The sequence below is a fragment of the Cebus imitator genome, unplaced genomic scaffold (assembly GCF_001604975.1).
Source record: "Cebus imitator isolate Cc_AM_T3 unplaced genomic scaffold, Cebus_imitator-1.0 Scaffold280, whole genome shotgun sequence".
In the NCBI taxonomy this organism is placed as follows: Eukaryota; Metazoa; Chordata; class Mammalia; order Primates; family Cebidae; genus Cebus; species Cebus imitator.
Window position 1 is genome coordinate 1,679,998 of NW_016107595.1, and position 12,839 is coordinate 1,692,836.

General features: G+C 56.3%; 1 protein-coding gene across 1 annotated transcript in view; it reads left to right on the top strand.

Annotated features, from left to right (window-relative positions):
* The first annotated feature begins 639 nt into the window (after positions 1 to 639).
* Positions 640 to 12,839, top strand: part of MAP1S (microtubule associated protein 1S) — a 15,113-nt gene continuing 2,913 nt past the window's right edge. The window contains exons 1-5 of the mRNA XM_017501261.1: positions 640 to 909; positions 2,218 to 2,319; positions 4,475 to 4,557; positions 5,283 to 5,423; positions 6,300 to 8,649. Of these exons, the coding sequence (XP_017356750.1) occupies positions 792 to 909; positions 2,218 to 2,319; positions 4,475 to 4,557; positions 5,283 to 5,423; positions 6,300 to 8,649 (2,794 nt within the window). The 5' untranslated portion in view covers positions 640 to 791. The remainder of the gene's footprint in view (positions 910 to 2,217; positions 2,320 to 4,474; positions 4,558 to 5,282; positions 5,424 to 6,299; positions 8,650 to 12,839) is intronic.

A 12,839-nucleotide genomic window follows, 5' to 3' on the forward strand; every position in this document is an offset into this window, starting at 1 on the left:
TGTGCACAACGCAGGCAGTCCCTTGCACAGGCTGGATCTGGAGTCAGACCCACTTGGGTTCAAACCGGCTCTACCACTGACAGACCTGGTGACTTCCTCCAAATCTGTTTCCTCTCCTTTCCTCTGAAAGTGACAACAGTAACTGTTCCTACCTCATTGTTTTGTGCTTGTATGCAATGAGCTAATACAGTAAAATGCCTGGCGCGTGGGAGGTGCAGAATAAGTGTTGCCCTGTTCCAGGCAGGCCCGGGATGCTCCGGTTGCATCCCAAACACACACGTGCTTTCTTTCCTCGAAAACTTTCCACGTGCTGTAACCTCTGCCTCAAGTGCCCTTGCCCCACCCATAAGGCAAACTCCTACACATCCCTCAAAGCTCTACCTACAAATAGATTTCTGTTCTCTGTTCAAGCCCTGACCTAGGGAGCTGGGAGCATCCAGGGGCGCCGGGTTCTGACTGGGCCTACTGTCAAGTGATGTGAGTTCCTGGGGGGCAGGAATTCTGACCTACATGCAACAGACAGGCGATCAAAGCTTGTTCAATGAAAAAAAAAATGAATGAATGAATGGTCACCTGGGAGAGGCGGCTCCCAAACAGACACCCAGGAGTCCGCCAGCTCCTTTGGCGCCCGCATTCCCTGCTCTCCATGACCTCAAAGGGCCAGTAGGTGGTCGACAAAAAGGGGCGGGGGTTGGGGTGGTTCCGGGCGGGGTCTTCAGTTCTTCCGGTGCGGCCCCTTTAAGAGGCGGGGCCAGCGGGGCGGGCGCTGAGAACGCCGGGGCGGTGCGAAGATGGCGGCTGTGGCTGGGCCCGGGGATGCTGCGGCCCCGAGTTCGCTGCTCCTCGTGGTGGGCAGCGAGTTCGGGTGCCCGGGGCTCCTCACCTATGTCTTAGAGGAGCTCGAACGAGGTCGGGCTGGCCCGGGGGCGCTCGGGAGCCTGGGAGCCGGGCATGCTTCGCGCCTGGCCCCGGGGCCGGGGGGGTGGGCGGCGGCGGCGGGGCCCAGGCTCTGGGGCGGGGATCGCGGGCCCGGGGCTGGGTCCCCTTCACCGTTAGGCGCATGACGCGGGCAAAGGCGGGGTGCCTGTGGGTACCCGCGGAGGAAGTGGCATCGGGGCCTGGGCTGGGCAGGGCTGCCCCGCCCCAACTCCGGGTGAAAATCGGGGAGGGGTCTCGGGTCACGGGCCTAGGCCTGGGGACCCGCACAGTTGGGCCATTTGCTCCGCTTCCCGCCTGACTGGCCCGCCCGGGGGGAGGGCCTGGGGACGCTTTGGATCTCCAGGTTTTAGCAGCTTAGAGATCTTCCGAAGGGTGAAGCAGATATGGGGGAGGCTGGCCTGGAGCCCCGGGGCCCGCTTTCTGTTGCAGCACAAGGAGCTGCTAATTGGGGTGTGGGTGGGTGCGGCTTGCCCGGGGGATATAGCACCTAGGGAGGTGAGTCATAGGTGCACCTGCCCGGTTCACCTGCAGCCACTTGGCACAGTGGGACTGGCACCGTGGGACTGGCGGGCATGATGCGCCCGTGGGTGGAGATGGGTGTTCATCCCCCATCCCTCAGAGAATCTGGACCTGCGTGTTTCATCGCTTGTAAAATGGGACAGGAACACACACCTCTATTCATGTGCTTGGGGAGTGTTTAGTGAGCACCTGCTATGCTCCAGGCAGTGGGCACAGGGACATGGCTGGGATGATAGACAGATTCAACCCTGCCAGCACAGGTCTGGTGGGGGGATGGATCCAAAGCAAATGAGGAGATAGAACAAGCTTCCAGCTCACATGGTGTCAGGAGGGATCAGGAGTCTGCAAGGGGCAGAGAGGACAGCCAGTCTTAGCACCCGAAGGTGGTAAGGGGGAAGGGCCCCTGGGCCAGTAGGAACAGGTGGGGGTGGCAGGGGGATGGGCTTCCAGGCAGAAGGAACAGCTGTTGCAAAGGCGGTGCGTGGAAACGGGCCTGGCAGGGCATAGGAGCAGCAAGGAGGTGGAGATGGAGGAGGTGGAGGCTTGGTTGCTGAGTCTTGTCTGTAAAATGATGAGGTGTGCTCTGGGTCCCCTGGCTCAGCTGCAGTGAGACCTGAAGGTGTTGGGTACTTCTGAGTCTCCAAGCTGTGAGTGAAGGGAGGAGGCTGGGGCGCTCCCTACCCACAGGGTGCTAGTTATTGAAATATTCTGGGAGCTGGTCTGGGCTGAACTCCTGCCTCGATGCCTCCCTCCCACCAGGCATCCGGTCTTGGGATGTGGATCCTGCCATCTGCAACCTTGATGAACAGCTCAAGGTCTTTGTGTCCCGACACTCTGCCACCTTCTCCAGCATCGTGAAAGGTGAGGCTGGGGTGCCCCTGGCTGCTCCCCCACCTCTTATTCACGGGGCAAGTGCCAGCTGTGTGCCAGGCATGGGGGGTGGGGTATAGCTGTAAATAACAACACTAATATAACTGAGACCTTTCAAATGCAAGCCCTGACCCAGGGATAATCCCCTCAGTCCTCAGTAACCCACAGTGCAGGAACTGGTGTTTTCGTCCCTGACTTACAGATGAGGAAACTGTGGCATGGAAGGGGGAAGAGGTGTGGAGGTCTCCAAGGAGGGGGTTTTTTGATGAGAAACTGCTATGATTGGTATGTCCAGTGGAAGGGAAGTGCCCCAGCCAAGACCCAGCAGTGGCCAGAACATTAGAAGGCACCGAGTCCGTGGCTCACACTTGTGATCCCAGCACTTTGGGAGGCTGAGGCTGGCCGATCACTTGAGGTCAGGAGTTCGAGACCAGCCTGGCCAATGTGGAGGAGCCTTGTCTCTCCTAAAAATACAAAAATTAACCGGCATGGTAGCAGGTACCTGTAATCCCAGCTATTCAGGAGGCTGAGGTGGGAGGATCACTTGAACCTGGGAGGCGGAGGTTGCAGTGAGCTGAGATCTCAACACTGCACTCTAGCCTGAGTGACAGAGTGGGAGGGAATCTGTCTCAAAAGAGAAAAAAAAAAAAAAAAACATCTAAAAGGTGGAGGGGGCACTGAGCTGGCCCTGGGAGATGGAGTATGGACCCCTTGCAGGCAGGGACTGAATTTGGTTCACAGCCACAGGGCTGAGTATACAGTAGGCGCTCAGTAGGTAGGAAACTGAAAAGGAGTGAGATCAAGGAGGGCCCAACTCAGCACGAGGCTCCCTTCTGGGGTGACCCAGGGTGAGCAGGGCAGCAGGCGGGCAGCGCTTGGGTGTTGCCTGAGCCGCCCTGTGCTCCTGCTGGTCTCGAGTCACTGCTGGAGAGGAAGGAAGTGTCCGTCGTCTCATTGTCCCAGTGGGTCCTTGGGGCTTCCTGACTCTTCACGGGGCAGAAAGTGGGGCTGGAAATCCTGTCTGCTGTGTGTGACCTTTGTGGCCACTTCCCCTTTCTATGCCTTGATTTCCCCACCTGAATGGGGCAATATCTGTGTGTGACAAAAAGCATGCTAAGGCTGGGTGGGGTGGCTCTCGCCTGTAATCCCATCCCTTTGGGAGGTCAAGGTGGGAGCATTGCTTGAGGTCAGGAGTTCAAAACCAGCTGGGGCAACATGGTGAAACCGTGTTTCTATTGCAAATACAAAAATGAGCCGGGCCTGGTGGTGCACATCTGTAGTCCCAGCTACTCAGGAGGCTGAGGAGGGAAGATCGCTTGAACCCAGGAGCAGAGGCTGCAGTGAGCTAAGACTGTGCCACTGCACTTCAGTCTGGGCAACAGAGCAAAATCCTGTCTCAAAAAATAAAGCTAAACGTGGTAAGGGCCGACAGCACCGGAGAGTCTTCGCTTCTTCAGACTCAGCCATGCTCACAGCCCAGTCCTGGGCCTCAGGGCCTTTGCTGTTGCTGTACCCTGGTCCGGGTTGGCCCTCTGGCCCTGGCTACTTGCCACCCCTTTCTTACACAGTGCTGATGTTTAAAACACATCTGGGGCTGGGCACAGTGCCTCACGCCTGTTATCCCAGCACTTCAGGAGGCCAAGCAGGTGGATCATGAGGCTGGGAGTTTGAGACCAGCCTGGCCAATATGGTACAACCCTGTCTCTACTAAAAATACAAAAATTAGCTGGGCGTGGTGGTACATGCCTGTAGTCCTAGCTACTCGGGAGGCGGAGGCAGGAGAATCACTTGAACCTGGGAGGCGGAGGTTGCAGTGAGCTGAGGTCATGCCATTGTACTCCAGCCTGGGCAACAGAGTGAGACTCTGACTCAAAAAGAAAAGCAAATGAATGTGATGGTGGCATTACCCACAGGGGTGGCAGCTGCTAACCAGGCCCTGTGCTGCGTGGTCCTCTGGGTACTGCCCCTCTCAGGCTGGCCGGGGTGGTTCAGGTTTCTCTTTCTTGCTTGGTCCTAACCTGCAGTTCTGCCATTCGCCTGTTGCTCTCCATATAATCCCTGGGTGGGTTCCCAGGGGCGTTCGTGTTCCCCGAGGGTCACACAGGAGGGCAGGATTTGACTACAGGATGGCCCGATTGCCCCACAGGCCAGCGGAGCTTGCACCACCGTGGCGACACCCTGGAGACCCTGGTCCTCCTGAACCCATCAGACAAGTCCCTGTGTGATGAGGTAGGGAAGGGCTGGCATCCTGGAGGGGGCAGGCTGCTGGGACTGGTGCTGTTTCTGTCTTCATGTCTCGTGTCCTCGTCTTCATGCTGCCCCAGCTTCTCTCGAGACCCCCACACCCCACTTCCTCGCCCAGAAGCCTTCCCTGTGGCTCCAGCCTGTGCTTCTTCCCTCCTCTGGGGTGGGAGCAGAAAAGGCTGGAGTTTGGGAGGGCGGGGAGGGCAAGCACTCACAGCCCGGGGCCCAGGACAGCATGGGGCTGGAGGGGGGAAGGCCAGAGCAGACAGCGCCCCGTGGGTTCCGTCTGGCTAGGCCTCAGCACTTGTCTGAATTGAGTTACTAATGTTGACTGGCTTGTAGCTATCTTACTCTTCCACCAATTATACATCAGAAAGGGGGCTCTCAGTTTTTAGGAGACAGAGCCAGACACACATACCCCTAGCCCTGTGGCATCAGGGCTGGGCTGGAGGGAGAGGTGGACTTGAGAGAGCCCAGAAAGGGCAGGAAGTGCTTTCAGGAGGGACACCAGAGCTGGGCTTTGTAGGATGAATAGGAGTTTGCTAGGGGGTGGGGCCCAGCAGGAGACCTGGAGACTGCCCTCTTACCTAGTTGAGCACTGGGCTGGCCGTGGGATGCGGACAGGAGTATCCATTCGAGGCTACCCCAAAGAGGACTGCTGGATACGTCACTGCACAGAACGGGTATTTAGTGCTTACTCCCTCCCTCAGCTCCGGAATCTTCTGTTGGACCCTGCTTCTCACAAGCTGCTGGTGTTGGCTGGGCCTTGCCTGGAGGAGACAGGGGAGCTGCTGCTACAGACAGGGGGCTTCTCGCCCCACCACTTCCTCCAGGTCCTGAAGGACAGAGAGGTAAGCCACCCCTTTGCCATCCCCCCTTTCCCCGGCTCTGAATCTTGTCTCGTCTGCATCAGGCTGTGTGGCCCCAGCCTCCTCTGTAGGATGGCAGTGGTGACACGTTCCTCCTGGCTGTCCGGGGGTCATTGCCCACGAAAGGGTGTGAGCTGGGTCTGTAGGTCAGCAAAGGCCCCCGTGGCCTGATGTGGGATGGAGCCAAATGGATCCTTTCTGGTGCCTGCAGTCTGTGTAGGACATACAGGCAAACTACATTTTCACATTGTAGTGGGGCACTTTAAAGTGCTGACAGGTTCGGGTGCCTGGCTCAGGCTTGTAATCCCTGCACTCTGGGAGGCCGAGGCAGACGGATCACGAGGTCAGGAGTTTCAGACCAGCTTGGCCAACATAGTGAAACCCTGTCTCTACTAAAAATACAAAAAGTTAGCCAGGTGTGGTGGCGGGTGCCTGTAATCTCAGCTACTCAGGAGGCTGAGGCAGGAGAACCGCTTGAACCCGGAGGCGGAGGTTGCAGTGAGCCGAGATTGTGCCATTGCACCCCAGCCTGGGCAACAGAGTGAGAGACTGTCTCAAAAAAAAGAGAAAAGGTTCAGTAGACAGAGGCGGGGCATGGAGGTCTCCTTGGAGGGAGCTGTGCTCTGGGGGGAGAGAAGGGTGAGCTAAAGGCCATGGGGCAGGGAGCCATTTGAAGTGGAGGGAGAGGCAGGAGGTGAGGCCAGACCATAGAGCGTTGGGACTGGGGAGGGTTGGGTTTTGTGGGAAGGTCCTGAGGAGCAGGCCTGGGGTGAAGGATGAGGGTGTCCTCGCCCAGTTTTCCCACTGGGCAGGGTGTTGCCTGGCTCTGGGTGGCCCCTTACACTCCCGTCCATGCAGATCTGGGACATCCTGGCCACCACGCCCCCATCTGCACAACCGCCAGTACTCACCATCACCTGCCCAACCTTCGGCGACTGGGCCCAGTTGGCACCTGCTGTGCCCGACCTCCAGGGGGCGCTCCGGCTGCGGCTGAACCCCCCGGCGCACCTGCCCAACTCTGAGGGCCTGTGTGAGTTCCTGGAGTACGTGGCAGAGTCTCTGGAGCCGCCGTCCCCCTTCGAGCTGCTGGAGCCCCCCACCACCGGGGGTTTCCTCAGGCTGGGCCGGCCCTGCTGCTACATCTTCCCCGGAGGCCTCGGGGACGCCGCCTTCTTTGCCGTCAATGGCTTCACCGTGCTGGTCAACGGTGGCTCGAACCCCAAGTCCAGCTTCTGGAAGCTGGTGCGGCACCTGGACCGCGTGGATGCCGTGCTGGTGACCCACCCGGGCGCCGACAGCCTCCCCGGCCTCAACAGCCTGCTGCGGCGCAAACTGGCGGAGCGCTCCGAGGGGGCTGCTGGTGGGGGCTCCTGGGACGACAGGCTGCGCAGGCTCATCTCCCCCAACCTGGGGGTGGTGTTCTTCAATGCCTGCGAGGCCGCATCGCGGCTGGCGCGTGGCGAGGACGAAGCGGAGCTGGCACTGAGCCTCCTGGCACAGCTGGGCATCACGCCCCTGCCCCTCAGCCGCGGCCCTGTGCCGGCCAAGCCAACCGTGCTCTTTGAGAAGATGGGCGTGGGCCGGCTGGACATGTACGTGCTGCACCCGCCCTCCACTGGCGCCGAGCGCACGCTGGCCTCCGTGTGCGCCCTGCTGGTGTGGCACCCTGCGGGCCCCGGCGAGAAGGTGGTACGCGTGTTGTTCCCCGGCTGCACCCCGCCCGCCTGCCTCCTGGACGGCCTCGTCCGCCTGCAGCACTTGAAGTTCCTGCGAGAGCCTGTGGTGACACCCCAGGACCTGGAGGGGCTGCGGCGAGCTGAGAGCAAAGAGAGCGTGGGTTCCCGGGACAGCTCGAAGAGAGAGGGCATGCCCGCCGCCCACCCGAGACCTGGCCTAGAGCGCCCTGGGGTGGCCCGGAAGGAGCCAGCACGGGCTGAAGCCCTGCGCAAGACTGAGAAGGAAGCCAGGACTTCCCGGGAGGTGAAGAAGGACCCCAAGCCAAGCGTGCCCCGGACCCAGCCTCGGGAGGTGCGCCGTACGACCTCTTCTGTGCCCGGCCTCAAGAAGACTGGTGCTCAGGCAGCACCCAAGCCCCGCAAAGCACCCAGCACAACGCCCAGCACATCTCACTCTGGCTTCCCGCCGGTGGCAAATGGACCTCGTAGCCCGCCCGGCCTCCGATGTGGAGAGGCCAGCCCCCCAAATGTGGCCGGTGGCTCCCCGGCCTCCCAGCTGGTGGCCACGCCCAGCCTGGAGCTGGGGCCTAGCCCAGCTGGGGAGGAGAAGGCGCTCGAGCTGCCACTGGCCGCCGGTTCGATCCCGAGGCCACGCACGCCCTCCCCTGAGTCTCACCGGAGCCCCGCGGAGGGCAGCGGGCGGCTGTCGCTGAGCCCACTGCGGGGCGGGGAGGCCGGGCCTGACGCCTCCCCCACAGTGACCACGCCCACGGTGACCACGCCCTCACTGCCCGCTGAGGTGGGCTCCCCGCACTCCACGGAAGTGGACGAGTCCCTGTCTGTGTCCTTTGAGCAGGTGCTGCCGCCACCCGCCCCCACCAGTGAGGCTGGGCTGAGCCTCCCTCTGCGTGGCCCTCGGGCTCGGCGCTCCGCCTCCCCACACGATGTGGACTTGTGCCTGGTGTCACCCTGTGAGTTTGAGCATCGCAAGGCGGTGCCCATGGCGCCAGCACCTGCGTCCCCCGGCAGCTCCAACGACAGCAGCGCCCGGTCACAGGAGCGGGCAGGTGGGCTGGGGCCCGAGGAGACACCACCCACATCAGTCAGCGAGTCCCTGCCCACGCTGTCTGACTCAGACCCTGTGCCCCTGGCTCCCAGCGCCGCAGACTCAGATGAGGACACAGAGGCCTTCGGAGTCCCTCGCCACGACCCTTTGCCTGACCCCCTCAAGGTCCCCCCACCACTGCCTGACCCATCCAGCATCTGCATGGTGGACCCGGAGATGCTGCCCCCCAAGACAGCGAGGCAGACGGAGAACGTGGGCCGCACCCGGAAGCCGCTGACGCGCCCCACCTCACGCGCTGCCACCCCCAAACCCACTCCAGTGGCTGCTGCCAAAACCAAGGGGCTTGCTGGTGGGGACCGGGCCAGCCGGCCACTCAGTGCCCGGAGTGAGCCCAGTGAGAAGGGAGGCCGGGCACCCGTGTCCAGAAAGTCCTCAGCCCCCAGGACTGCGGCTCGAGGCCCATCGGGTGAGTACTGGAGCTGGGGCCCTGGGCTGGGCCAGCTGCCGCTCAGGCTGGAGAGGGCGTAGCTCACCCTCCTGTTCTTAATTGTTGTTTTTTAAAAGAGATAGTCTCACTGTCTCCCGGGCTGGAATGCAGTGGTGCAGTCACAGCTCACTGCAGCCCCAACCTCTGCGGCTCAAGCCACCCTCCCACCTCAGCCCCTCCAGTAGCTGGGACAACACGCCTGCCTCATTTTCATATTTTTGGTAGAGATAGGGTCTCACTGTGTTGCCCAGGCTGATTTCAAATTCCTGGCCTCAAACTATCTGCCCACCTCACTCGCAAAGTGCTGGGATTCCCGCGTGAGCTGCCGTGCCCTGCCAGTCCTCCTGTTCTTTTTTTTTTTTTTTTTTTTTTGAGACAGCGCTTCGCTGTTGTTGCCCCCACTGGACTGCAATGGTGCGATCTTGGCTCACTGCAACCTCCACCTCCCGGGTTCAAGAGATTCTCCTGCCTCAGCCTCCCAAGTAACTGAGATTACAGGTGCCCACCACCACGCCCAGCTAAGTTTTGTATTTTTAGTAGACACAGGGTTTCACCATGTTGGCCAGGCAGGTCTCAAACTCCCGATCTCAGGTGATCCACCCACCTCAGCCTCCCAGTGTTGGGATTACAGGTGTGAGCCACTGCCCCCAGCCAAGTCCTCCTGTTCTTAATTGCTGTGTGACCTCAGCAGTGCCCACACTCTCTGGGGCTCAGTTTCTCCTGTGAAATGCAAACTGACCTCCGTGTTGAACCACTTGGCATTCTGAGGTGCCTGGACAGCACCCTGGGTGGAAGCTAGGTGGGCATGTATGCTAGTTGTGGGTTTCTAGAAGCCACAGTAAGTAAAATGAAAGAGTTGAAACTTTAAATAGTACATTTTATGCAATGGATTGGTTAGGAGGACCTAGGCAGAGCAAAATCAGCGAAGAGAAAAGGCATGTAGGGTGAAGTCTGAAGGAAACAAGGCAGAAGCTTCCAGAATCCTCTCCCAGTGGGGCTGCATACCACAGGCTCCATTTCTCCTGTGGCAAGTTGTAACAATGTGTCTCATGGAAGCTGATTAGAGACTCAACATGCCCAGGTTCTTATTGGGCCAGTAATAGGCATCCTCTGCCTGGCACAGAGATTCTAGAGCCCCCACCAAAAAGGGGAGATCAGGTGTGTGGTGGAGTCCAGGCACAGGGAGCCCCTCTCAGACGGAATGGTGGGAACCCTCCTCCTGAGATCCAGATTTCCAGGCACCAGCCAAAGGCTCACATTTTAACCAGACCTTTCCAAGGGGAGAGTCTCTGGCCTGCTGCTGTGCTTTTTTTTCTGTGCGTGTTTTTTTTTTTTTTTTTTTTTTTTTTTCTGCCTTTTTTTTTTTTTTTTTTTTTTTTTTCTGAGACAGGGTCTCAATCTGTCATCCAGACTGGAGTGCAGTGGCACAAACAGGGCTCACTGCAGCCTCGACCTCCCAAACAGCTGGAACCAAGCAACCCTCCCACCTCCTGAACATCTGGGACCACAGACACATGCCATCACGCCCAGATAATTTTAAAATTTTGCGTAGCACTGGGGTCTCACTGTGTGGCTTGCGCTGGTGTGGAACTCCTGAGTTCCAGCGATCCTTTGACCTCAGCCTCCCAGAGTGCTGGGGTTATAGGCTCGAGCTGCCATGCCCGGGCTCGATGTTTCGTTTTAGATGAGCTGCCACACTCTTCCACAGCAGCCGTTTGCCACTCGCCAATCTAAGGGGTGTGAGGTGGGATCGCATTGTAGTTTCGGTTTCCATTTACCTAATGATTAGTGATGTTGAGAATCTTTTCATAGGCTTATTGGACATTCGTCTTCTTTGGAGAAATGTTCGAGTCCTTTGTTCAATTTTAAATTTTATTTTTTAGAGACAGGGTCTTGCTCTGTCACTCGTGCTGGAGTGTGGTGCAAACCGCCCACTATAGCCTCCACTTCCTGGGTTCAAGCAATCCTCCCGCCTCGGCCTCCCAAAGTGCTGGGATTACAGGCATGAGCCACCACGCCTAGCCCCCTTTGCCCATTTTTAAATTGGGTTGTTTTCTGTTGTTGAGTTTTGTAAATCATTCTGGACATTAATCCTTTAGCAGATATATGGCTTGCAAATATTTCCTCCCATTCTGTGAGTTGCCTTTTTCTTCTGTTGATAACGCCCTTTGATGCACAAAAGTTTTAAATACAAAGTCCATTTTGTCTATTTTTTTCTTTTGTTGTCTGCACTTTTGATGTCAGACCCAATAATGATTGCCACATCTCATTTTTTTTTTGTTTTGTTTTAAGATGGAGTCTCACTCTGTCGCTCATGCTGGAGTGTGGGGGCATGATCTTGGCTCACTGCAACCTCCGCCCCCCGAGTTCAAGCAATTCTCCAGCCTTCCTGAGTAGCTGCCATGACAGGCACCCACCACCACACCTGGCTAATTTTTTTGTATTTTTAGTAGAGATGGGGTTTCACCATGTTGGCCAGGCTGGTTTTGAACTCCTGACCTCAAGTGATCTGCCCACCTCAGCCTCCCAAAGTGCTAGGATTACAGGCGTGAGCCACTGAACCTGGTCAAATCCAGCACTGAGAAGCTTCTACCCCATGTTTTCTTCTAGTTTTGTAGTTTTCCCTTTCACATTTAGGCCCCTGATCTATTTGGAGATAATATTTGTTTGTGGTGGAATGATCCAGTGTCATTCTCCTGCATGTGGAGGCCCAGCTTTCCCAGCACCATTTGTTGAAAAAACTGTCCTTTCCCCCAATGAATGGTTTGAAACCCTTGTTGAAAATAATTTAACCATACATATGAGGATTTATTTCTGGGCCTCTCTATTCTATTCCATTAGTCTATATGTCTGTCTTTATGCCAGCACCACATTGTTTTGATTACTGTAGCTTTATAGTAAGTTTTGAAATCAGCAGGTGTTGAGTCCTCTATCTTGATTCTTCTATTTCACGACTTTTAAATTTCCTTTTTAGATTGTTCATTGTTTGTGTATAGAAATTCAACGGCATTTTGTGTGTGGACTTTGTATCTTGCTTCTTTGCTGAATTCATTTATTAGTGTGTGTTTGTTTGTCTTTTTGAGATGGAGTCTTGCTCGGTTGCCCAGGCTGGAGTGCAGTGGTGTAATCTCGGCTCACTGCAAACTCTGTCTCCTGGGTTCAAGCAGTTCTCCTGCCTCAACCTCCCGAATAGCTGGGATTACAGGCATGTGCCACCACGCCCAGCTAATTTTTGTATTTTTAGTAGAAACGGGGTTTTGTCGTGTTGACTAGGCTGGTCTTGAACTCCTGACCTCAAGTGATCCCACCCACCTCAACCTCCCAAAGTGCCGAGATTACAGGTGGGAGCCATCACGCCCAGTCCATTTATTAATTTTAAGAGCATATATGTATGCATATTTTTTTTTTCTCGCTCTCTCTATTTTGACAGAATCTATAGGGTTTTCCACCTATGAGGTAACATCATCTACCAACAGAGAATTTTACTTCTTCTTTTCCAGTTCGGATGCCTTTCATTTCTTTTCCTTGTCTAATTACTGTTGCTATAACTTTCACTACTATGTTGAATAGAAGTAATGAAAGTAGGCATCCGGCCAGGTGCGGTGGCGCACGTCTGTAATCCCAGCACTTTGGGAGGCTGAGGCAGGTGGATCACAAGGTCAAGAGATTGAGACCATCCTGGCCAACATAGTGAAACCCCGTCTCTACTAAAAATACAAAAAAAAAAAGAAGAAATTAGCTGAGCATGGTGGCACATGCCTGTAATCCCAGCTACTCAGGAGGCTGAGGCAGGAGAATCACTTGAATCCTGGAGGGGAAGGCTGCAGTGAGCCGAGATTGTGCCACTGCACTCCAGCCAGGCAACAGAGCAAGACTCTGCTCAAAAAAAAAAAAAAAAAGGTAGGCATCCATGTCTTGTTTCTTCCTGATCTTAGAGGAAAAGCTTTTAGTCTTTCACCACTGAATATGATATTTACTGTGGGTTTTCATGTGTGGCCTTTGTTATGTTGATAATGTTCTTCTCTTCCTACTTCGTTGAGTGTTTTTACCATGCAAAGGGTATTGAATTTTGTTAAGTGTTGTAGTGTTGTTTCTCCATCAATTGAGATGATCAGGTGGTTTTTCCCCCCTTTATTCTGTTACTGTGATGTGTTTTTTTTTTTTTTTTT